Source organism: Chaetodon trifascialis, chromosome 2 (assembly GCF_039877785.1).
Source record: "Chaetodon trifascialis isolate fChaTrf1 chromosome 2, fChaTrf1.hap1, whole genome shotgun sequence".
Taxonomy (NCBI): Eukaryota; Metazoa; Chordata; class Actinopteri; order Chaetodontiformes; family Chaetodontidae; genus Chaetodon; species Chaetodon trifascialis.
The window spans coordinates 23,640,268-23,667,072 of NC_092057.1; the positions used below are offsets into that span (position 1 = coordinate 23,640,268).

At 42.7% G+C, this 26,805-nt stretch overlaps 1 protein-coding gene across 2 annotated transcripts in view; it reads right to left on the reverse strand.

Moving 5' to 3' along the window:
- LOC139338677 (endonuclease V-like) overlaps window positions 1-26,805 on the reverse strand; it is a 62,589-nt gene that overhangs the window by 19,257 nt on the left and 16,527 nt on the right. The window contains exons 6-8 of one of the 2 annotated variants that reach the window (XM_070973921.1): window positions 26,521-26,589; window positions 26,202-26,330; window positions 8,791-8,860 (exon numbers count right to left, since the gene is read on the reverse strand). In XM_070973921.1, the coding sequence (XP_070830022.1) occupies window positions 8,804-8,860; window positions 26,202-26,330; window positions 26,521-26,589 (255 nt within the window). In that variant the 3' untranslated portion in view covers window positions 8,791-8,803. Of the gene's footprint in view, window positions 1-8,751; window positions 8,861-26,201; window positions 26,331-26,520; window positions 26,590-26,805 lie in introns of those variants that run through there. The other variant, XM_070973912.1, reaches the window with a different exon arrangement.

A 26,805-nucleotide genomic window follows, 5' to 3' on the forward strand; every position in this document is an offset into this window, starting at 1 on the left:
CCATTAGTCTGGTGCTGCAGCAGCTCACCTGTCTTCATAGCTCAAGTGCCAGGCAGTGTCAGCACGGCCACCTATCAATCACACACACGTCAGGATGCCACAACAGAACAACACGCTGCTGACAATGGTAGAGATCTGGTACAACACTGCTGGGACGTGTTCTGTCAGATTTAGAGTGGACAGAAAAAGCAAAACAAAGGAAACACACACAGCGCTTCTGTTTGGATTTAACCTTGCAGAAAGTGCCTCGAATGTCATAAGAGGATTAATAAACGTTAAGCTTCATCCAAGTACACCTCCTGGACTCTGCTATTTTTACTCCAATGTAGTTTACACTTTCATATGGTGGCAATATGGTGGCCAGAGTGACTTGACATTGAACACAACAACAGTATGCCTTAAATTTCTGATGTTCATTTAACAAATGCACACATCTTCAGATCAAAATACGCCTGTCCTAACATGAACTGAGGGGGTCTGTCTCACAGCTAAATATACTTTAAATACTACCAGACCGAATAACAATCATGCCACCACTGTGTGCAATCAAATGAAATCATCAAAAGTGTGCTCACCTTGACTGTACGTGTAAATGTTTTACAGGTTTTAAGCAAATTTCTGACCTTTTAGCTCAACAAAAAGTGCAACACTGTGTGGGTGACAAGACGGCATATATAATCAGTAAATCTGACACATAAAGTCATTTCATTGCTGCTTCACACCTAAGATGGTATTTCTGATGTTTTTTTAATGATTTTGTCACTCCATGTGTTGTTTTTGACAGCTGCTGTGGTTACAGACAGGGGTGACATGCATAAAGAGCCCTTATTTGTGCTGGATTCTTTATTCATTGTGCTGAGTGGCAGAGTGGAGGCATGTAACGGTGAGCGGCAGCGTGGCATGAAGGCTTTGTCTCCAGTACAATGAGGTAGAGGTGTATTACAAAGTGCAAAAGTCTGTTAAAGCCATCATTTAATCACATCTTCTCTTTTTCTCAGACAGGCATTAAAACTTTTTTGCATCTCCAGAATTCCTGGGGTTTATATTCAAGTCTAAACACACTCTGTCGAAGATGGGGTTGACTCTGAAACTATTCTTGTATCGGAGAACCAGGAGGAAATGCTGAATATGATGGAAGTTGTAACAGCATTGTGACGGTGCAACGTTCCTCCACCTTTCACTTCCAAACATACAAACAAGACCTTTCCACACAAGCAATTGTACAATAGGAGTGGTTTTTCAGTGTATAAATTTCCCAGCTGAGCGTGACGACCCCTCAGTGAAATCAGCTGCCAGAAGAAAGAAGTCCCAGGAAAAGGTCAAAGCATGATGGGAGCACAGAGAAACAGACAACCGAACATTGTATTGATTAACTCCTCTTTGTGTCGTTCTACAGCTTTGACTTACATCCAGACCTTTCTCCTGCTGCAGAGCACCTCTGAATACAGCAGCATGAATCTATGGTGTGACTCAACACAACTGCCTCAGGTGTGATTTACAGTCACACCGCTGCTGGAAATGACAACATTGTAACGACGGGGTGTTTGTGGGAAAGAGACACTGTTTAAAATCCACTGCTGTTGAGCAGCTAAAAGAATTTTTTTAACACCGTTTCATACTTGTGTCTGAGCATGACTCCCTTGACTTATTGAAATCCTCCCGAGACTCTAAGGGTATCTGACGTGGAGTCAGAACAGCCAGGAAACTGGAAATGTGTATATTTCAGGCAGACTGATATTTGCTTCAGCTAGATTCAGTTAAAATAAAACGGAGCTCTTATACTTGAGCACAGTGTCTTGCAATCTCTACTGTCAGTCAAAAACTAAATGAAGCAATGTTTGCTGCCTCTTGTTTTCTTCATCTGCCCCCTCCTCAGACCCCTCCCACTTATTCCTCCACCCATTTGCCCTCTCCCTCTGTCTTCCCATCTCTTATTCCTGGGGCTCAGCAATTGTTCTTGTTATTGCTGAAGAGCTCATGGGGGCTTTGTGTCAGTGCGTATGTGTTTGACGACGAGGCGGCGGTGGTGAAAAATGAGGCAGGTGGTGGCAATTTATCAACACTTGAGGGGCGTACGGTGACACTCTGGCAGAGTGAGGCGAGGCGGCGCAAAGCGCAACGCTGAGAGTTTTTCTGTGTGAGGCCGGGCATGATGAAATGGATGCGGTTTCTCCTCCGCTGCATCAAACAGACAGTGGCAAGCGGAGAGAAGGAGAGAGGGGAGAGGGAAGGGTCTTCTCTCTATATGCAGGCTTCCCCTTCCACATCAAGCATCCCTCAACAACTCCCTCTACATCATCCCCATCACCCCCTCCTCCTCCTCTCATCCAATGAGTCAGTTTTCAGGGGTTTACTCTGCAACTGTGCAACATGCACTTTTTTTTTCTTTCCCTTTTTTTCTCTTTCCAATGCAATTTGTATCTCTGTTGGCGTGGAAACAGATGACAGAATGCCAATAGAAACGAGGAATGAACAGGGAGAGAAACTCTTTCACAGCCCAATGATGCCATGTCAACTCTCGCCCCCACCCACCCTTTAACTTTCAAACAATCTCCTGATTAATCTCCCTCCCTATCATCTGTGCTGTCAACCCCCTAAATCAGCACGCACACACACACACGCGCACACAAACACACACACCCTAACCACCATTACATTCTCTGACCTTTTCACAATTGATCTCCTTCCCTTTTCCCTCTTCTCCCAATTCTCCACATCAATGCATAAACACACAAATACACAATGACACTGTACACACACATATGGTACTGTACTACTGGCCCTGCTCGATGCCTGCAGCCGCCTCAGGCACACTGTGCAGCTCTCTACATTGGGAGGAACACATGGAGCGAAAGACGCATCAAGATAATGGAGGGTCGAGTGATAAAAAGCTGAAAAAAAAAAAAAACTGAAAACACAAGTACCAGAAATACTGGATAGTAAATTAATAATAATAAAAAAAAAACTCTTGGCTGAAAGTTGTCCTTCACTAGTTCAAAATTACTAATGGCTCCATCTGGTTAATATCTCAACAAAAAGCAGAACGTGCCAGCGATTTTATCTCGCTGCCAGATACGGGAGGAGACACACAGAACAGATTAGAGGCCTGAAACAAAACACAAGCAAATTTTCATGAAGCCCAGCCAGCAAAACTGGAACAAACGAGGGAACAATAAGTGGGGATGGTAAAACAAGGACAAATAAGAAAAGGAAACGAGACAACAACAGAGCAAATGCCTGGGGAGAGAAAGAGAAAAATGGCTTCATCATAACTCCAGCTTCGACTTCAACATCGAATTGAACAGGGAGCCTTCTCCGTTTCATGTTCACTCACATACAAACAGAGAGAAGGAGAACGACATGACAAATTGTGGACAAAACAGCACAACAAACAGCTATGATACAGTGACAATTAAATGACTTTGCACTTTGTGATAAAAATCTATTTGATGCAAGCGTGCAGGGGTCTTTGAAGAAAAATAAGGGGCTGTTCTGACCAGAAGCTGAGCTGCCTGACTGCAGATCTGCAGTCTCTTCATGCAGCATGTAAAACAGGTTGACTGCATATTGCCAGAGTTAATGGGCTCTCCACTCTTGTGCCCAAAACCTGCAACTTGTATCGGCCAAAAGCATGGAAGTGCAACTAAAATGAACTTCCACAGAACAAGCAGAAATGCACTTTGCCTTAAACAACACTGGCTGAACAGCTCTGTAGAGCTGAGGGCAGTCATGGAGTTTGGTGATAACTCTGTATCATCACTCTGAGTGATGTGTTCACATTACATGTCATTTGATCCAGTGTTGATATAAAAACATTAGTGCAGCTTTAAAGGATAATTCTGATTGAATCCAAGTTGGATCTTATTTGGAAATCATTCTTGCGCGTTTCACTCACTTTGTACTCACAAAGTACCTGCTGAGATCTGAGAATGTGTAACACAAGCGACCAGACAACCAGACAGTTAGTGCGACCAGTATGTATGTATGGTTTAGCTGTTATCTAACCTGCTTTCTCTGGTGGCAAAACTTAGAGTTAACACACCCATAAAAACTGTATGCAGACAACAATAAATTAATCTTGAGGGATAAATTAATCATGAAAGGTAAGTAGGTAGCAGCGTGGAGAGCAAAAGAGGAGGAACGCACCGGCTGCAGTGTAATCTCTGAGCCCACCGGCTATCATCCATCCATCCATTTTCTATGCTGCTTATCCCTTTCGGGGTGGCGGGGGTGTCTCGGCTGTCAACGGACGGGAGGTGGGGTACACCCTGGACCCGCCAGCCCATCGCAGGGCACAAGCACACAACCATCCACATTCACACTCACACCTAGGGGCAATTTAGAGTCACCAATCAACCTAATGAGCATGTTTCTGGTCTGTGGGAGGAAGCCGGAGTACCCGGGGAGAACCCACGCATGCACGGGAAGAACATGCAAACTTCACACATTCCCGACCCGGGAATCAAACTGGCGACCTTCTTGCTGTGAGGCACGCGCACTACCTGCTGCGCCACTGTGCAGCCCACCGGCTATCATCTAAAAACAATTTAGCTTTGTATTGCCTGTTCTTTAATGTATCTGGATTCATATGCAGATATCTGTCTGTGGAGATTATCTGAAATGTCGAGCTGTTGTCGAGTTTTAAGGTCAACTTGCTAATCAGGCCGTAAACAATGACCATGACTGGCTACACTGGTGAGAGGACCAACAAGAATGGAGAATGGACAGACAGAGAGCCCGAGACAGACGGAGGGGAAAAAAATATCATTAAAGCTTTGTGCCCCTGAGCCACCTGAACATGTTTTATTTACTGTCCCTTAGAAGCAGAAGCAGAAGCAGAGTTGGTGTCAGAACTTTTTGCTCCACAGCCTGGGCTGAGCGCCTGATACACACAGCCAGAGGCTACAGTCCTGCAGGACACACTAGAGCCACCCTCCCACAACCACCCACCCACCCACACACACACACACACACACACACACACACACACACACACACACACACACACACACACACACACACACACACACACACACATACACACGCAAACACAAACACACATAACGATTCAGCAAACTTTCAGATACTACGTCACACATTATATTTCCTATTAACGATAACAGATTAATGCTAACTTTAAATCAGTAGCTTATGGTGACTAACGTTAACTAACTTCAGACAGTATCGGAAGTGAGAGTGAGTTCTCTGACTCCGACTCTTCTGCCGTCAATGCCATCAGTGGACCAATGACATTCTCACAAAGACAGATTCAGACAGCCAGAGTTTCATACATCACAGTCCCAAGGAACTGATATTCATAGATCCATGAGCACTAAATGAAGGCAAAGGTGTACATCTGTGCCATTTTAAGGTGTGACAGGATTTTTTTACAGAAAAAAAACTTCTTAATATGCAATCCTGAAAACACTTGCATTCTTCTTTGTCCAAACTCAAAGCAAAGCTGCATGAAACCTGCATTGAAGAATACACATGACTAATTTTTGTGCACCTGCCAGACTCTGCAGAAATCTAACTGGGGAAATCAATGTTATTGCTGGCTGAACAAGCCACCCACAGTCCAACGTGACGTGCCCCATGACAAAAGACACACACCTCCATCCATTGTGGCCCCATTTGTGGCCAAATGAAGCCAAACAGGTCAATCTGAACTCCTTTAAAGTGAACTGATGCTGTTTAAAAAATGGTGGGGAAACACACTGGTGTTTCTGAGTGGGAAGAGTGGAGTGTGATGAAACATTCACTGCCTCTGCATATCAGTCCTCCACTTAATTCAAAGCTGAATTGTACCTCCAGCAACAATCTGCGTCCTTGTGCCACTCTAACTTTTTAATAAGAGCGTCTGCTCCCAGCAGAGCGCATCAGTCCAACCTTGGGCCGACTGCCTCTGCAACATTTTCCATGACATTTTAGAAATGTTTTGAAAAGGGCAGTCAAGTTTGTATAACAGCATGAAGCTGATTGAAACAATCTCAATAGTTGAAACTGAAGAGTTTCCTCTTGACTTATTGATAGTTTGGGACGATGGTATTCAACTCTGAGATAACAAACCCTGAATACAACTCACACATAATAAAAGCAGCAATTAAATTCGAATAATAGCAATAATTAAAGTTACTGTTTTAGGGTAGTCATGTGGTTAAGTCAGTCACAGGCAATGATGGATCGAGGTTCACCGCTTTGTAAACACATGATTCTATAAAGGACATTACTGCATGGACTCAGGAACACTTCATAAAAACACTGTCGGTAAACACAGTTCATTGGCATCTGACTGCATTCAGTTTTTCTTTATGCTTTACACAGCGTCCCAACTTTTTCAGAATCAGGGTTGTAGAAGAAATCAGAGCAGCTGAAGTATTGTTTTTCTATAGTTAAGGCATCATGTTGCCATTCAGCAATAAAAGCAATCAATAGCAGTAGAAGTTAAATCCAGCATATCGCTCCATCACTTTGACCACTAATAAGTTTTTATCCTCTTGCCTTGACTCCTTGCTTTTTCTCTCTTACGTGGGCATTGATTTTTCCACACTCTTGCTCCCTCCCTCCTTCCCTCCCTCCTTCCCTCCCTCTGCACCCCTGTTGTTTCCCTCCTCTGTTCGGATCTCTTCATCTCCTCTCCTGCTGCTCTGTCTTTCATGTCTCCCTCCTTTCTCCTTGACAGAGAGAAACTCTATTTCTCTTCCTCTGCCACCCAGGGACACCAACCTCAATCCGCTGTCGAGCCACTTGCTCTCTCAGACTATCTGCAGGTGAACACTGGAAAGAGCTAAGCCTGTTACTGTAGAGCTCAGAGCTACAGTAAAGACTGATTTTCAACCGTCTTCTGTCTCAACAAGGAGAAGCGTCTTAAATCACTAACCTGTCTGAAAACAAGCAAGTGCAACATTGGCTGGTTGCACATATGAGGAGAATCCAGGATCCAAAATAGATGTATAGAAAAAGGTAAAATGATTTACAGCAAATATGCAAGGAGCTGGCTTCTTTAAGCAGAACAGGAGCAGCTTCCATTGAAAGATCTGTCCAACAGCAGGATTAGGATAATCATTTAATTTTCTTGTAAAGTGGCAAAACCTGGACATAAAAACTGACTTTTTATGAAACATTTGGCAAACTCTGCCTAAATGCGCAACTTATAATAACCACTTCATATATGACCAACAGCTGTCTGAATTAGAGCCACGAGTTACAAGTGAAAATATGAAGTGCTTCGTAAATGACTGCATGTTGGTGCCACATCAACAAAAACTGATGAGATCCTCTTCCGTCCATGGCATTGCTTTCCACTGAATTTCACTGAAATATGTTCCATAGTTTTTGGGATAACCTGCTGACAGACAATCAAACCTACCTAATTAGTCATGTGCTTGCCAAGTGTTCAGCAAACTGTCTTGGTGATAATGATGCTCAGATACAAATTATAGTCCTGCTACAATGTAAATTAAGCCTGACGTGTACAGCTCATCAGCTCTCACTGCTAACGTACAGTGTGTCTGATCGACTGTGCCTGCGGCCTGCTGAGAGTGAGAGGGTAAAGCTGGGTTAAGGCCTAGAGGAGCCTTCTACAGCCCTGCCTACTCAGCACAAAGCCTCTCTCCCTGTCTCAGTCTCTTTGTAGAGAGGCAGATCAAAGAGCAGAGCGCGCTCAGAGGATTCACCGCATCACGGAGCTTCGGAGCGGATGAACACGGACATCCCATTATGTTTCCCAGTGGGGCACGCTGAGGAATGTGATGCACACACCCTTGTGTGCCTGCGTGAGCAACTGTGAACAAACCTGTGAGCGTGAGCAGCTGCTCCTCGGTCCTTAGCATTCGATTCTGTGCACGTTTGAAAATACTTGGGTTCGGAGGGTGAGAGCGAATGATGATTGAGTTTTCGAAGCATCTGAGTATGCCAACGATCTGCGGCTTTGATCGGTAATGAGGAAGGTAGGGTCGAACTGAGCAGCGCTGCCTGTTATTTCAGATGAGAATCACAGGATCAAAGGCTTTTTCTGTCCTCATCGTTCCTTCTCTCTTTCTGCCTGTGCATCTCTGCTTAACCTCGGGCATCCTTCGCTCACCTCTGTCCTGTCACGCCCCTTGAAAATGCAGAGAAGTTGTCAGAGGCTCTAAAACTCTTAAGCATCTCCCCCTGCTGCAGCAGGATGGAGGTGTATACCATTACTGAAACAGGACGTCTGAGTTCAAGCCCCCATCTTTGAGGAAAAACATCAATCCGCCAGCAGCAGGACTGCTGCTCTGCCGCTGACCTCTGGCCTGCTAATAAGGGATAAAGCTAAGATATGTTTTCCTCACAGTGATCAGGGCCCGTGCTAAGTGGACTACACAGCGTTTGTAACGGATGAGTTTAATTTCACAGGTTTGATTCAAACTATTTTCTTGTTTTATTTTTCCTCTGCGCCTACTGTGCTCGAGCTAATACAGCAGAAGGAAGACATTTAGAGAAAAATAATTTGCTGGCAGTTCTGATACAATTCTGAGTTTTCCAGAGATACCAGAATGTTTACCCTTCTCAAAATAAATTTGCTTAATTTAAACAGCAAATTAGGTAAGAATGATTAGGCTTTCTACCAGGCTTTACTTTAGGATTTGGGGAAAATCCTTAGTGAGTCACTCGCTGTGGCACTTAAGCCTATTTTAAGACTGTGTAAATCTCTCTTCTCTCACTGTGTGCTGAGGTACCACACATGCAAGTTATTCGTGTGTGTGTGTTTGTGTGTGTGTCTGAGTGAGAACCCACTTGTGTATGATGTATTTTGTCACTTACTTCATTCTTTGATTTATGTGTCTGCAGCTGGGAAGTGTATGCGAATGTATTCTCTGGAGCGACAGTCTGCCTGTGGAGGAGGAGAGGGAGGACGAGGATGGAGGGAGGCAGAGAGAGAAAGAGAGAGAAAGAGAAAAAAGCAGAGGAAAAAAGAGGGGAAAGATTCCCCATTTAACATCTTGTCACAAACTGTTCTCAGTTGTTCAGCTGCGTGAGCAGGAGCACCCTCACACACTGAACATGTTCTTCTGAAGTTTGAAATTAAAATTAAGTGCCTTGATCCTGACTTTACACAGAACAAACAGAGCGCTTCTGTTTGCTGCCAAATCTGACAAACAACGTAAATCATTGTGTGACACATTGGGTTGTTTGTACGAATGTTTCTGAGGCTGTACTGCCTTCTAAACATCATTAAGATATCACAGTGCCCCTACTCCAGTCCTAACATTGGAAAACTCTTCTTATGATCTCCTTTGTGGCTCCACAAATGACAAAAACACACCATGAAAGTCTTGCTGCGGGTTACTCTCTCCAATGGTTTTAAACAAACCAAACCTCAGTCTTTGAAGATGTGAAGCTCAATAAAGGCAACATGATATGACAGTTGTGAACGTGAACCACGTCAAAATCTAACCATTAACGGAGCCTACCCACAAAATGTGCTAGATGTGTTATTTCATGGCTCTGATGTCTTCAGTGTTAGTCTACAATATAGAAAATTAGAAAAATAAAAACCACTGAATGGGAAGGTGAGTCCAAACCCTTCACTGGTTCTATATATATAATCATATCTTAGTTAAATTCAACAACTCCTGGCCTGTGTCTCGTCATCAGTACATAGTCTGGCACTTAGTACCTTTACATACACACTAGTTGCTGTTGTGACTTATCCCGATTTTAATATATTTGGGATATTGTATGGATCACAAACGTGGATAATGGTCGAATCATACATGATTATTTTTATAAAACGGAAAGGTGAAATCCGGCAATCTGACTGGCTGTTAACTGTGATATAATGAGCATATACCACAGCTACTATTCTAAAAAGCCTTATCACAGCATATCACTCTGCTTCAGGGAAGCAACAATGTTTCCATGACAACAACTAACTGTTACAGTACGCAGCAAAAAGTAGCCGGTTTTGATGCTTATTTTTTTTAAGGCGTTAACAACATTCAAACATGTTCACGGTCAACTTTGATCTCCGGGGCAGGCTAACGATGGATGACTCTGAAAAAAAAGCCCAGCAAAAGACGACATGCGGAGCTGACGTCTGGAGAGGTTGACCGAATAGAGAAGGAGAGAAGCGAGGCCAATTAGTTGAATTCACATGTTTAAGGTTAACTTTCACCTCCAGACAGGGTTAATAGTTGATTGAGCAGTGACTTTCTCCCGAAAAAAAGCGTGGAATAGACGACATGCAGAGCTAACATACGGAGAGGTGGGACTATTTTTTTCACAGCGGGGCTATTTTATTAGATAATATGTATTTTTGCTTAATTAAAAACTACATGAAAATTATTGTGTATTCCTCTTTCATATTGCCATTATTGGTAACTGTTTTATAAAAGCAATACACCACTCCTGTCCGTGATATACACTCATTATACCACAGCTAAGGGGCGTTCTTTGGCCCGACACATAGCGTAATGTTAGAATTACACCCCTGTATATTTCTAACATTATCAGGGTTTCTGATCATTTATGCAGGGTCTTTTTCACTCATTCATATCCTGAAGTTGTTGTATCTTTCCCTGCTCCCAAGGTTACGTTTTCCTTTGTTTTATGCCATTAATTCATTCTTTGCTGTTATATTTTGAATGCTCACCTCTCCTCACCTCTCATTGCAGTTACTTCACTTCCTGCCTTTGTCTTCCTTGCCTGTCTGAATGTCTGCCCTGCCCTGATTAGTTTCACCGCCCCTTATTAACCTTCCCTCCCCAAGTGTATTTTCAAAAATAAATATTTTCTCCTCTGTGAGCTCCTCATTTTCCTTTAGGAACTGAAAAACACAAACAATAAGAGCTAATTACTCCTAGCTAATATTTATTGTTATTTGTACAAAGGAATATACAGAAACCACACTTTAGACGCATTTAAAGTCTCTTTTTAAGATAAGAAAAACGTTATTGATTCCATGCTGGGGAAATTTTTTAAATAACCTGAAAAGCCACTGGCATGTGAAGGAGAGGCCCAAATACGAGTGTTCCCCTCTCTCAGTGGCAGTTTGTCTTTGTGCCTCGTGCTAAATTTAGAAATGTCATAATGCCATATCTTGCTCAGTTCAATTTCAGTACTCACAGCTTTCACATTTTGCCTGCATTAGGTCTCCATTGAAATTAGTGGAGCAACTTGGATGTTTGACAGCTTAATACCTCTGCATTAAGAAAATATATGACCTGCATAACAGCTTTGTATCCTGTCCTTGAAGAATGCCAGTGTGAATCTGTAGTTGCACTAAGGTATGCAAAAGATTTCGTACTGACAAAATACTTCTGAAACGACAGCAGCAGTTCAAGTATATGGTTAACTTCCAGAAACTACATAAAAAGTGCAAAAAGGATTGCTTTTGAACCACTGATATTCTGCTCGCCTCTCTCTCTGTTGTTATCATATCATTAATTGAAACTGCAGCTTTATTTTGTTGCCCATTTCTATCTCTCTCACAACACTGTGCAGTCAGTGTTTTAACAGAGAGAAAGTGGGCACTTTAAACAGCTGTCACTCCAGGATTTGGCTTTATATCTCAGCTATAATCATTTCAGTCATAGTGTTATGACAGCAAGCACAGCATCTTTAGTTGACTGCTCCCACAGAGTCTCAGGCTCAGATGCGTTGTGCGATATGAGAAGTGGGGTTTTTTTTAACAATGAAATGCATGCACTGTTATAGTTTGGGGGTTTGTGACAAGGATTGCTCGTGCACTCTTGATGACCGCATGGCTTGCTTATGCCTATAAATGGCCCTGAGCTGCAGTAAAATGCAAACTTTTGTTGTAAGACAATGATTCTACATTACTGGTTTCTGGATTGGTATACATTTTAAATTTAGGAATAAATTACAAGCAATGCAAGATGATGTTACTGTGTTTTCACTCTGTATTCAATGAATAGAACTCCTTAAACTTGAATTACTGATGAATTACGCACAATTTTTAACCTGTTGGTCTTTGACAATATCCTCTTAGTTCCAAACAGGACTGACTCAGTTTTACCCAAATGCATTGAAAGCTTATTATCTATGAGCCAATCAGTACGATATAACAGGCTTGCATGTCACTGCAGCTGACATATCAGTCATACACAGTAAATAAGGAATAAGGGAGCCTTGGGGTACCTCACTAATATCATTAGGTGCTGACTTTGGCCCAGTCCCATACTCCACAAAAAGGAAGTGTGTGAGTGCTGCCAGTACAGCTCAGGGTGGAACAAAAGAACCTGATATCATCAATGGTCATGCTCCTGAATATTTGTGTTGACAGGCAAAAGCTCTTTTTATATACTGGCACACTTGTGCTATTTGGTCAATTAGTGCTGTCTACTTCTCAAAAGCATCAAGCAGAAGTTACAGGCACCAGCTTTGATCAATTGATTGCTTTGATTCAGCGAAGCTGTTTGAGCTCATAAACCTGGTCTTGTCTGATCAAGTTACTCTGCACAGTCATCTGATGCTGGTTATGCCATTTAGATGTGAATTACTGACAAGTACTTGGGTGGGTGTGTGTGTGTGTGTGTGTGTGTGTGTGTGTGTGTGTGTGTGTGTGTGTGTGTGTGTGTGTGTGAGACCAGGTATTTATCACGTTGTGGTCAATCTGTTTACACGGTCACATTGTGGGGACTCACCTGCCTTATGGGGACAAAATGCAGGTCCCCTTAATGTAAATCATTCAATTTTAGGGTGAAAACTGAGGATAGGGTTATGGGTTAGGTAAGATTAGGTTAGGTACAGGGTTAGGAATAGGCAGATAGTGGTTATGGTTAGGGTTAGGGTAAGGCTCCGGGAAATGAATGTAAGAATGTAAGTGATAAAAACACAACGTGTGTGTGTGTGTGTGTGTGTGTGTGTGTGTGTGTGTGTGTGTGTGTGTGTGTGTGCGCGCGCATGTGTGTGTGTGTGTGTGTGTGTGTGTGTGTGTGTGTGTGTGTGTGTGTGCGCGCATGTGTGTGTGTGTGTGTGTGTGTGTGTGTGTGTGTGTGTGCGCGCATGTGTGTGTGTGTAAAAGTATGTGTATGAATGTTTGTTCACACCTGAGTGTGAGTCTGATGAAGGTGTGTGTGTGTGTGTGTGTGTGTGTGTGTGTGTGTGTGTGTGTGTGTGTGTGTATGTTAGGGGAGAGAAAAACACTTTTGTGTCAATGAAAGTGAAGCCACGATGTCAGATAAAAACTTGCTATCACATAAAAAGGACACACGCACATGCAAGAAGATCACCACCTGACCAATGGTGACAAAGGAAACTGGGTCCCTGGGCACCGGTCAGATGGCAGCCCACCGCCCCTGGTCCACCGCGGAGGAAGGTCGACCAGGATGGGTTAAACGCGGAGGACAAATTTCACCAATTTGCATGGCGTGTTCACGTGTATGTTGTGTGTCAAATAAAGGGGATTGTCTCTCTGATTCCTCTTCTTCTTCTTCTTCAGTATAACAAGACTGGGGTAGCTAACCTACTACTTGTCGGTGAGGAAAAACAGTGATCAACGATTCAGGTTCCCAGCTGGTGAAATCAGGTGAGATCATAGAAGGTGTGTTTTCAGCCTGGATTTGAAAGTATCAACAGAGCTCAACTACTGAATGTGACCACCAAAAGAGTGCTCATTAAATTGAGGAATAGTTGAGCAACCAGCATCAAAGAGGTAATGGAATAGAAGACACACAAGATACATGAGGAATGAGACAATTTAAACCCTTATCGGTAAAAAGGAAGATTTTGAAGTCAGCTCTTGCATAAACCGGCAGCCAATGCAGAGACATTACTGACAGTGTTATATGATATCATTTCTAAATCTTGTGAGGACTCTGGCAGCTGCATTCTGGACCAATTGGCCAATTGACCTTTTGTTGCTGTCTTAGATAGGCTAGGGGAAAACAGCATTACAGCCTACTCTAGATGTAATGAAGGCATGTACAAGGATTTCAGTGAGGTGTATTTGGGCCATTTTACGAAGGTGGAAAAAGGCAGTTTGTGTTATATATTTGATGTGTGGCTCCAATTTATGACAGGGGAAAAATATTATTCCCAGATTCCGAACTGTATGGGTCTGAGAAATTTTGCAATCTGTCACCTTGTCCATTAAGGTTTATGGAGAAATCTGTAAAAAGCAATGTGAATCTAGCTGGACCAAACAAGCAACATTTCAGTCTTGTGTGCATTCAAATGCAGGAAATTTTTGCACAGTCAGTGATGGACAAACATGTCTGTAACTGAACGAGCTGGGACAAGTAATTGACTGTTACAGAAAGATAGATTTGTGTGACATCAGCAGAAATCATGTTTTTGAAGATGTGACCCAGAGTGAGCAAGTGAACACAAAAGGGGTGGCCCGAGTACTAACCCCTGTGGAACACCGTATTTGAGCAGACACGAAGGATCAGAGTCCATTGCGATTGATGGGTCAATATTTACCTTAGTGCAGGTTTGGTAAAGTGTTTGGGTCTGAGACTGGACTGAAATTCATCAGGAAGGTTATGACTGGATAGACAGGCAGTCAGTGGGTGTCAACCACCTTTTCTAACACTTTGGATATGAGCAAGATATTTGAGATCAGTCTATAATTGTTAGGAGTTTGTGGGTCAAGGTTGGATCTTTTTAATGAGGGTGTAAGCACAGCTGTTTTAAAAACAGTTGGAATGATACCAGAAGTGAGGGATTTATTGATGATGTCAAGAAGAGGGGTTCCAACCATTGTGAACAGGTCTTTTATGAGGTTGCCAGAAAGGGATTCAGAACACGTGGTTGGTTTGGAGCTGGTGACAATTTGGGAGAGAGTGTTTGAAATTAATGGATCAAACTGAAAAGGGTGGCTGGTGGTTTCGGTGAGAGAGATCAGAGGTAGAGGGACACTGACTTACTAGTAATATTGTTGATTAGCTCAATCTTTTCAATGAAATAGTTGTGAAAAACCTCAGCTATAAAGCTGGTAACCAATGTGGGTGATGTTTCACTGAGCTCATCCATGGTACTAAATAAAACTCTGGGGTCTGTTGTTAGAAATCAGATCAGAGTTGTAATTAGATTTGGGAGGGCACATTTGTACTTAAGTAATGATTCATTCCAGGTCTGGCTTCTAATGTTGTGTTGCACTGTTTTTTGTCCAAATTTCAGCAATTCTGTTTGAGCCAGAGCAGAATCATTGACCTATGACGTTAAGTTGGGAGAGGAACATTTTCTAACCTCAACGGGGGCTACAGAGTCAAGGGCAGTGAGTTGCTATTCAGTTAATTTGTTAAGCTATCCAGAGAGCCAGGGTGATTATTCATTTTTGTGAGAGCATCAGGAAGGGATGATTCTAGAGCTGCTCCAGTCTGGTAATGTTGAATCACAATCATCACAGTATGTTTGTTCAGACTTCGACATGTAAAGTGCCGGTGGTGATCAGAATTAGCGTGGCAAACAGCGTTAAACCTGCAGTATCTGACAAGCTAACCTGCTGTACAGTTTTCTGTCCCTGCCCAGACTGCTGCTCCCTGTCTGGTGAGTAAAACCAGCTGAGAGGCAGATCCAGGCAGAAGCTACAGCTGGAGAAATGTTTGGAAACATAAAAACAGAATGGAACAGAGTAGCAGGTTTGAGACTGCTATTGATGTAGTTGCATCTAAAAGAATTCTGCTAGGGGTCTCATAGATGCTTGAACTGAGCTTGCATGTAGACACACACGAACTGACCAGATACAACAACAATGGGCTTCATCTGTCATTCCCTGCTTGACAGCCACACATTGATCTGTGTCAGCAAAACAATTACACTTACAAAGACAAAGAAAAAGCACAAAGCTTTCTTCAGGCACTCCGACCGAGCCAAGGATAGTTAAAAAGCCTTTATTAAATTAGGACATATTGATATAAAATATTCTAAGTGCCGACCGGTTTCGACCACGGCGGGTCTTTGTCAGGGCGTAAAAAACAGGTAAGGACCTGAGTCAGGTGCACTGATTGCTTATATAGTGCCAACGTCAACAGCAATTAGACACAGTTAATTCTCACATAACACAAGATGAAATGTTTCATACAGCCGATCATCAGACAGAACAGGAGTTCCAATTACAAAGATAAGTTATGATGATTTTTTCAAAGAATATATAAGTAGCCACCGACCTGTGAGATGAGACAGACAATTTCAATATCAGTCAAGTTACTAGCCATGCTAGTAACAATTTTAGTCTGCCAGCTTGTCCACCACTTTGGTCTCAAAACTATTGGATGCATTTGCAATGAAAGTTTGTTTCCTCTCTTTGGGATGAATTGTAATAACCTCTGTTGGCCCTGACAAAAAAAAAGTCCAGTATTTTGTTTTATGATCAAATACTTAAAACTTAATATCAAACTTCAGCTGTACTTTGTGTTCAAAATTAAGGTATGATAACATTAGAACTCTTTTCTCTTGTGACGGCTATGACAGACTGCGACAACTGAAGGCGGATGTATGTCCATTTTGATGGCCCTGCTAGCTTGTAGACCACTTAAATTCTATCAAGTGAGACAATGTAAGCCAAAGTAAGTTTCATAATTTGAAGATTTTCAATCATTTTAGTTGAATAGTTCAACATATTGGGAAATATGCTTGTGTAACTGTGTAATATCCTTCTGTAACTTTTGAAAAGTGTTGTATATAAATAAAGTATTATTTACATACATCTTTTATTAATTTTTACTTTACATTCACTGGTCTATTGAGGTTTTTGTACATGAGATTATTGTCCATGCTGAATATTTTACTGCGAGTGCATCAGTTCTCCTGTGGGAGAGGAGCGGGAGCAGACAGTTTTGCTTCCATCTAGATTCAACTTTATCATCTGTTATTTTCATAATTTTTGTGTCTGTATAGACTTCAAAGGGATCCCGGTTCCACAGCATCTTCATTACTAACCAGTACCATGCAGAAGCCCACCAGTTACATTTGTTCTCTTTCTTGCCTCGAGACAGAAGATGAGAAGATCGATACAGCTATGATAGCTGTCCACTAAATAATACAACCAGCAGCTGGTTAGCTTGGGGAGTAAATTACTGAGCTTTAGATGTGACTTTGTCACCTGTTGTTAGCCACTTCCCCTATTTCGAGTCTTTATGTTATGCATAGCAAACAGGCAGCTGGCTTCAGCTTCATATTTATGGTACAGACATGAGAGTGTTATCCATCCTTTCTTCAAACTCTCATCAAGAAAGCAATATAAGCTTATTTCCCCAAATGTCCAACTACTCCTTTTAAATGAGAGGGAATATCACTGAAGCAGCTGCCCAAAACTTAAAACCCAAATGCTTAGATGTCTGTTCACCATATTCTCTAACCTGGCAAACTGACAAAAATCTGCCCAATAAACCACCTACTTCTTAGCTCCTGCAAAATTTATTGACACGCCTGGTTGGCTTGTAACTAGGCAGTGTGAACCTAAAAAAACCTTCTGAAAAATGCAATAAAGAAAATTTCCCACTCTGGTTTGGAGCACCATAAATTATCGTTCTGTGCGTACCTGACAAAGAGAAAATGGAGGGAAAAATAAAGACTGTGATAAATTATAAAGACTGTGACAACTGTGTCTCTGCATAGCAGAGGAAAAACTCAACGGAAGTCTGATCAGTTCACAACTGGTTTCCTCTGGCCACAGTCCCTGGCAAGGCGAGAATGCATCGGTGAACAGATGTGCGTTGCTGGCTCTCTGCAGGGGCTCTTGGTACATTCAGGCCACACACACATGCAGAGGTGTCAGAGTCCTGGCTTTGGTCCAGTGGCCTGGGGCAGGTCTTTATCCTCTAGCTCCCCAAAGCCCCTTAAGCCCTGCAGCTCTGCCAGTCTGCTCTCCCCCTTTCCTTTCTCTATCTCTCCTTCCTTTTCCAAATCATTTTTACAATTCTCCTTCTCCCTGGAATCACTTACTTTTTCTTTTCACACCAAATCCCTTGTATCACTCTTGTATCATTCAACTTTTTCCTACGGATCTGTATGTACCCTTCTCTTACCTTTCACTGACACCTCTCTCTCTCTCATATCAACCCCAGGGCTGCTCTTTCGTATCTCCAACCTTCCTCCAACCTCTCTGTGGAGGTCTAGAGTCCAGTGGCTGCAGCACCAGAATGTCAGTCAGCCATATATTAACATTTAGACAGCCTCGAGGCCCAAGGAGGAGCTCTAGTTGAAATCAGACACATCCTCTCAGCACATTCAGAAAAGTTCCACAAGCCCACTGGAACAGCTGCCACCTGCGGAGCACTGGTGTCAATCTTCCCAGATGTTTTTCCCCATCTGCTGTCAGATGTGACTGTCTTATGATTGTGTAGGTTTCTCTTTCTCTCACTTTTTCCTCTAAGACTTGCGTTCCCTTCAAATTCTACTAAACACCTTGTGTCGTGTCGCCATCAGCGTCAAGTCAACGTGACGTCCTAACTGCTCCACAGAGAACCTGGCTTTAAAAGAAGAAATGTACCGTTGCTATCAGTGTGCCTGGAACGATCGGCTGTTTCCCATATTGATTTATCTGTTGATCATTTTTTATCAGTAAAATAAGGTGGTGAATATGGTACACATTAAACTAGCTAGAAATGAGCAAGTTAACGCTGTCTTTGTAAAGTTAGCTAAAGTTGGCTTTTAGCAGACAGGCTATAGTGCTGCTAGCTGTAGCTGTAGACATTTAGTCTCGTTGGCTGACACAACAATCAATTTACAGTCAAAATTGTGGAATAATTTTCAGTAGATTGACAAATAGTAGTAAAACTACAATATAGCACTAAACTTTGACCAGAAACTCTTTACATTTTCTTCAAGAAATGTTGAAAATGTTAAAAATGTTTTTTAGAGACCTTCTTTATTGAGTCTATGCGGATTACTAAATAATGGATTAAATGACTGTGTGTGATGAAATGCAAAAGACACAGTGACATCCCCCAGAGATTTATCACCTGACTGCAGTTCCCTTTGGCTCTACGGAGCACTTTTAGCTCACTGTCTTGTTTTGTTTTGGATGTAGATTAGCCTGGTGGTTTTATGAACTGAAATGTTCTTAATGTTGTCTACAGATTTAGAACTGGCCTTTAACTAGTGTGTAAATGTGCTGTCTTCATCTTGGCTTTGACATATTCTTGATTTCAGGAGGAATAATGAAGATAAACAACGATTAAATTAATGAAAACGTAGCTTATAATGAATCCCAAATGTATTCTAGTAACTGCACATGGAGGATCCACGTACTTTCCCAGTTATGTCTTTCCTCATGCACACTCTGTTTTACAATCAAACATTGTGTAAATGTGGAAGACACACAAGTGAGACATGTTATTATTCTGTGCTGGGAGAGCAGAGAGAGGGTGCAGCACAGTGATGGTGTGAAATCCCTGTAAGGATGACTTTTCATAGTTAATGTCCCTGACAGAGTCTGGTACTTTTCTGTTACTGTCAGCAGCCTTGTTGTGTGTGTGTGTGTGTGTGTGTGTGTGTGTGTGTGTGTGTGTGTGTGTGTGTGTGTGTGTGTGTGTGTGTGTGTGTGTGTGTGTGTGTGTGCGTGCGCGCGCACAAGCATGCTGGCATGGCTGCATGTGTGAGTGTGTATGTGTGCAGGCTCGCTAATATGGGCTTTGTTTGTGTTACTGTGGAGGTGACAACAACCAAAAATACACTAAGCTCTGCAGGCCTGAATAATTCAGGGAGTGGAGACGGAGCAGGGGGTGGAGATAGATGGATGGATGAGAGAGGGTGGCAAGAAGAGAAACAGTTCAGGGAGGACAAAACAAGTCGGGGAGAACAAGGAGGTGAGAAGAAGTTGAAAAAGCGGAGACTCATCAAAAGCAAGCCATACGTACCGGTCACACACAGGCTGGTTGAGACACATGAGAGAGAACACACGCATATATATTCAGAAAAACATATATTTTGTTATTTCCTGCTGGGGTGCTGAATGAATTCTTGCTTTTGCACACTGCAGTGCTAAAAACAAACAAGCCCACACAAAAAAACAATAAAAGCAAAAATCTTTGCTTCTTACACATAAATATATCACGCTCTTCAATATCTGCACACAAAACACACATCGGCAATATCTCTCTGTGAAACACACACACAAACACCGCGTGCCTCCTCTTTTCCCCATATACCCACACGCAAATGCATTCCTCAATCTCTTTTATGCCATGCATGCCGGCTCCCCATCGCCTATCACTCACATTGAAATTCCATCTGTTTTTGCAATCTGGGAGTGCAGCTGTGGAGCTTTTACATTTCTTGTCTTCCTGCCCAGTACAGGGGGTGGGTGGGTGGTTTGTGGGGGTTGATTGGGGATATATGGAAACCCAAAATAGAGAGTGGAACGTGAAGCCACATTTATCGCCTCTTAGCAGGAAATCGTACACATCTAATATCCAAAGAACTTTACAGTGCTGTGAAGCACGGGTGGCTCGGCGGGGAGGTTCTTTTAATGCTGACATACATGCATGTCAGCTACACGGAAATACAAGTCAAACCCCTCTGATACTTCCAGGAGACAGTGTGCTACTGGACAAAGCCGGAAAAACAGCAAACTACACAGTGACCTTTCACAGCCTTACATGAAATCATTTTACAGAACTCAAAGGTTCACTGGGTAACACAGAGAGCCAGCAGTGTACAGGTGACTGCTGCAGAAGGGGAGGGAAAAATAATTAGCAACTTCCGCTCAGTACAAAGCACTCAGGCGAGAGGAGAGGTCTGGAAATAGGCTGTTACTGTAGACTCAGACAGCTCCTCAGAGTCCCATTACTAGTGGATATCTTCCCATCAGTGTGTGTGAAGGAGGAGGAAGAGAAGGGGACTGGGGAGTAATGGATTTCAGCCCGGAAATGGTGACCAAGGGACCACATGTCGCTCAAGCCATGACACAACTATGTTCAAAGACCCATTAGGCGGAAGCAAGTGTCAGACCTGTCTCTGAAGCTTATCAGTCTCCGTCTGGTAACTGGAATGAAGAAGCCTCTTGAACAAGTGGCCACGTGCGTTCAAGTTGAACAAATGTTGAACAAGTTTAAATTTGTTGTACGTGTTCTTCCTAAAAGTCCAGTCTCTGAATTTCAAGCAAAAATAGTCAATGAGACTATTTATTTTTTGCTGAACAGAAACCACAGTTGCCCAGAGTGGCAGTTACAAAATAATGACACGTGTTTTTGCATATTAAGCTTTTTTGAGGCACCTTTTTGTTTTTATTTGCTGTTATACCGTTGAGAGGCAAACAGAGACTGTGGGTGGAGGTAAAAAGGGGGAAGTTGTGGCTATGCTGTGGGTATATGTTCTCTGGTGGCCTCTGACCTTTTCGCTTTCCAAGATCCTCTTTAATCAGTTGCCATCATCAGTAAGTGACACAACTGAATGGAATGAGACCACAAACAGGAAACAACACCAGTGCCTCTTGGTGAGGGGTCTCTTTGCAGGATCCAAACATAAAAAAAAATGCATGCACTTGGAACTGTTCTGAAGCCCAATGACACCAGACCGCAGCTCTGTTCTCAGCGATAAACATGAACAGGTAATTCTTTCCTGCTTGTTTGACCCCTCAGGAAAGAGGAGCTACCTGAAGCTGCTAGATTCATAGGGCTTTAAAATGCAATCCATTACATCGATACTTTTTTTTTTTATTTTTGTACCAGTTCCCAAAAAGAGCGAACAGACAGGCCTGTTAATTCCAAGTGAGCAGGGCTGACAGAGGAGCAGCATGTTTGTCAGGGAACATTAGCTTAGAGAGACTTCTGTTTCAGCTCCACTGCTGTCCATTAGAGCTTTTAAGTGACTGCTGAAGGAAGGGAAGGAAGGAGCGCGGGATGTGCCTGTGTGTGTGTGTGTGTGTGTGTGTGTGTGTGTGTGTGTGTGTGTGTGTGTGTGTGTGTGTGTGTGTGTGTGTGTAGTCTTGTGGGAATGTGCACAGGCTTTTATGTGTGTCTGTGGATGGATTGTGTGTACACATGTTTTGTGTGTCTGTGTGCAATAGGTCTGAGCAGAGAGGTCAGGAGAGGCAGCTCCTGGCTGCAGGACTGTATGTGTCAGTTAAACATGGAGGGAAAAGTCAAAGAATAACTCTTTTTGTACAACTGTATTTTATAAGTCTGTTCATTCTTAATAACTTCTGGCAGTTTCCTGGAAACTGCCAGAAATACAGAATTTGGCACTAATTAAAAGGGAAACAAAAGACAGAGCTCTGAGACCCTTGCTGTTGTTTAATAAGCTGTATTGAGTTTGAAAGCTGCAGTTCATTTCAAGACAAATTTCTTTAAAAGAACTAAAACAATATTTCTGCACACCTGAAACACAAGGAAAGCACAACCTGACTAAAAGTGAAAAGACTTATACATTAACCTTTGTTAAAGTTTTGGTCTCACAATCTTTACAAGGCACAGTGTATGAACAAGCGTCACACTTCCTTATACTGTACATACACAGATGCTCGGTAACTTATCCAATCAGAAGACCACAAAAAGTAGAAAACACAAGCATTAAAGTAAGAAGGCCTTTTTTCTTCATAAAATCAATGAAACATCACACTGTTGAAGGGTTGGAAAGGGAACAATAAATAATTCCTTTGTCAGGTTTTGAGTATGAATTAATCCTTTAGTCTGTAAAATACCAGAAATAAAGAAACCTTTCTATCAGTTTCTCATAGTTCAAGGTGAGTCTTCATATGTCTTCCCCAACGAACGATCCAAAACCCAAATATGTCCAGTTTAAAATAATATGCAACAGAGAAAACTAGCAAATCTTCACATTAAAGTGGCTGAAATTAGGGAATCTTTGGCATCTTTGCTTGAAAAATGGTTTAAAAGATCCATCAATTATAAAAAAACAATTACCAAACCTCCACACTAAAGAAAGAACGAGAAAATTAAAGCTTCATCGTCCTCAGATTGGATCATTTATCCAGCATCTCTGCATACAGTACAGCAGCGAGTTTTTTCCCTTTGAGTCAGAGGAGTTTCCTTAAAAGGCCTGCTCCATTTAAACCCAAGTCAAAAGTTACTCATCTGGCATTTAATACTGCAAACTTTTCTCGATGTATATGAGTTGTCTGCTTGTCTGCAGACGAAAATGCACCAGTTGAGCTGTCTCTGTTTTAATTACAGTGGCCTTTCCAGAGAATCCAAGTCAGAGAGAGATCCATGATAAGCTTTGAGGCATTATTTTCTATGAACCAAACCCCACCATGTGCTGCTACAGCGACTGAATGGTCCACTAATGCAACATCTCAATGTGTCAGCTTCTACTCTCTGACCTCCGCTCGTCACTCACTCACTGCCACGCTGACCGCAGAGCAGAAAAGCAATGAGCCGAGGCAGGTGTCCACTTGCCTTCTACTTCCCATCACATATTTCCTTCGGCTTCATCGAGTGAAGCGTGGGACACACAAGGAGTGTCAGAATTTAATGGTGTGAGGGAGCACGGCCGAGATGGAGCGTGAATTAGTTTGAGCTCGTGGTATATAAGATTCTGCTGCAGTGCTTTCACACATGAGTCTTCACTGCAGGATCCAACCATGATGTCATCTTTGCCTTTCATCTGTCTCTCTCTGAATCTCTCAAGCTGTGGAAGGAGGAGTTTATTTCAGTCATGATGGAAAGGGAGAGGATCTTATTAGATAGTGTAGAGGAGGCTTGAGGAGAAGGGAAAAAGAAAGAAGTACCAGCTGACGCCCTTTGCTAATGCAAAACATCATTTGAAGCTTCAACAAAATCGAATTTTGAAACGGAAAGTTTCCTCCATGCTTGAAGTGCTGAAGTACACGGGCGATGAATTGATCAGCTGATCAACAGAACAGTGGTGGATGAAACAATGCTGGCATGTTTTTCACTTTTTCTTCAGTGTCTCAAATATGATAATGGCAAAGATAGTGTGACCATCTGAGATCATGACATCATAAGGGTTCATTTCTGAGCCTTAACAAGTTTGGAAGGACTCACCAAAACCCACCCCTCAGTGTGTGTCCCAGCGGTGAACTGCAACTAGACGCACAGCACATCACATCACAATCTTTTGTTGATAGGTGTGCGTGCGTGCGCACTTGTTTACCCTCAGTCTGCCATTACGAGTGTCTGGACAGAGGGGCCATACTGCAGTTCATCTTCATCTGTCTTCAAACTTCAAATAGATGACTGTTACATAATGCAGACAGTGTTCCTGTCAGATTGACACCTTTTTGATATATTTTTTTTTTCTCCGCAAGTTGTGACTGAGGTTTCACAGACCTGGGGGACACGAATCTTGCTCCGCCCGCGAAAAGAGTGACGTAAACACAGAGTTCGACTCCAAACATGACACTCACCAGAATTGGATATTTTTTTCTGTGATGTCAGCAACAGAAAGAATCTAAAATATCTGTGGGAGAGAGAGAGACGCAGAGAACACAGGGCCAGAGGCGCAGATGGAGAGAAAAAAGACATGGAAGGCAGGGGGAGAAAGATGAAGACTGAGGTGGTGCCAGAGGTGCCAGTGATTGGACAGAGGAAGTGTCCCCTGTTCTCTCCAATGTCCACATTCAGTCCCTGCTGCTGTCCTCCTCCTCCTCCCACCAGCTAAACACACTCACACTTTGATGAAATAAACACACATGCAGAGGGGATGAGTGAGCCGCTGCTACTGCAGCTCCCCTGGAGAAAAACTGATTTTGAGACGTGTGTGTGTGTGTGTGTGTGTGTGTGTGTGTGTGTGTGTGTGTGTGTGTGTGTGTGTGTGTGTGTGTGTGTGTGTGTGTGTGTGTGTGTGTGTGTGTGAATGTATGTCTTCTGTGCAGCGGATGTCAAAGCACACACACAACAGCAGAAGCACAGCACAGCCTAGTGGCAGAAAGACAGAGAGCCTGAGGCAGGAGGAGGGATCGTTCAGGTGAAGTTCAGGTTTTTTCTCCTGCACTGTGATGATGATGATGATGATGTTTTTGAGGCGAAACATTTTTTAAAGTAAAATACAAAAATGCTGCTGTGAACACTATTACTCATCTAACACTACTCGAAGTATTTTCTGTAACCTCTTATCCTGTTAAGGGGGTGAAAGAGTCACTCAAACATTTGTAGTGATCTTCGCTTCAATTCAGTTTACTGTGCGGTCTTAAACTCCTGCAGCTCGCAGTCAGAAACAGCAAGAAGAAAGTCAACAAAATAATCAGAAGTACATTGGACCTGATGCCAGAACAGTTTGTAGTCTTATCCTAATCCTCTCTTACTGCTTTCTGTGAGGTTTGCCCAAACAAGTGTTCCAAGTTGGATTCAGCAAATTCTCTTTGATGTGGTGCGTCACAAATTCAGTGTCTGACCACATGTGAAATATGGTCACAATCTCCCCTTCTGTTCCTGAGATATGGTGTTGAATAATGGCCAGGAAAGTGTTTTTGCAGAACATTACGATGTCACAGTGAAGCTGACCTTTGACCTTTTGGATATGAAACGTCATCACTTGATCATTTCATCCCATGAGACATTTGTCTGAGTTTGTGAATTCTTGAGTAAAGGCCAAAACTGTCTTATGTTTGGTCACAGTAACCTTTGACAATCAAAATCTAATCAGTTCATCGAGTGGACATTTGAAATGAAATGAAACTCCCTCCAGGCGTCCTGAGACATCGTGTTTATGTGAATGGGACAGACAGATGTATGTAAGAGACAGACAATCTGAAAACATACTGCCTCCAGCCACAGCTGTCACCAGCACAGTGGCATAAAAATAAAATAAAGACATGAGAATGATGAGAATAAGTATTTCAGAGTCTTTCATGATAACTTGTCATCAGCTCTGTTAACACAACCCACCCAGTGTTGTCACTGCAAACACATTTTAGGACAATAGCAGCAGCAACAACTTCAGTAATGAGCTTCAAGGAAGACAAAAGGACTGATTGTCTGCTTGGAGCTAATCTTCCCTGTCACACTGGAGCTCTGTCGGATCAGTCCCTGACAGTCGGCACTGTGTGACTTTCTGAAACATGGTTTTCTGCGTTTCTGCTGCCATTTAAAAAAAATCCCCTTACAAATCAGACCATCCTTGATATGGCTGCACACATTCTTCCCTCTATTTTCAAAAGTGTTCCAGGCCGTGCCGCTGAAAAGCCGCACGCAGCATGATGCGCACACCTCCTCCTTCACAGCAGGACGCTGATACACAAGTGCACTGCTTGCTCTCCAACGTGATCAGTTACACAAACGAGTTCAACGTTTGTGTGTGTGTGTGTGTGTGTGTGTGTGTGTGTGTGTGTGTGTGTGTACCTGTCTGATCGGCTCTGGGACCCGGTAGCGGCAGCAGGAGTGTGTGAGCCGAACAGCTGTGTCCACACTGATCTTGTGGCCAACGGACACGTACACCGGTTTAGAGCTCTTGTCGGAGCTTCTCAACGCCTGAACACAAAGAGAAAATGTCTCTGTTAACTGTTGCACATTCCTGTCTCCCTGTGATTGTTATCGTCACTCACATTTTGTTGAGTTTGAACTGAAGTATGGCGGGTATTCTTTGAGGTGATCAGCAACAAAAACAACACCGCTGTTAAAAGTATTTGTTTCTATTTTTTGTGTCTGTCCTCTGCCGCACCTTTCCGAGCACTTTGCCTGAGGCGGCTGTGAGTGGGAAGCTGTCTCCTCCTTTCTGCAGAGCAGCGATCTACGGAGGCAAAGAAACAAAGTCAAAAAGATGTACGGCATGCCAATACAAATGACAGCACACTCAAACAAATTAACCTGCTGTGGAGGCTTCACATTCCCGTCTAATTCTTTCATTTGTGACTTGACTGTCACGTCGTCTGAGCTACGACATGTTTCAAACCTCCAAATTTTGAACAAAGTATAGTTTTTTGAAGGATGGTACATTAAGTTCTTA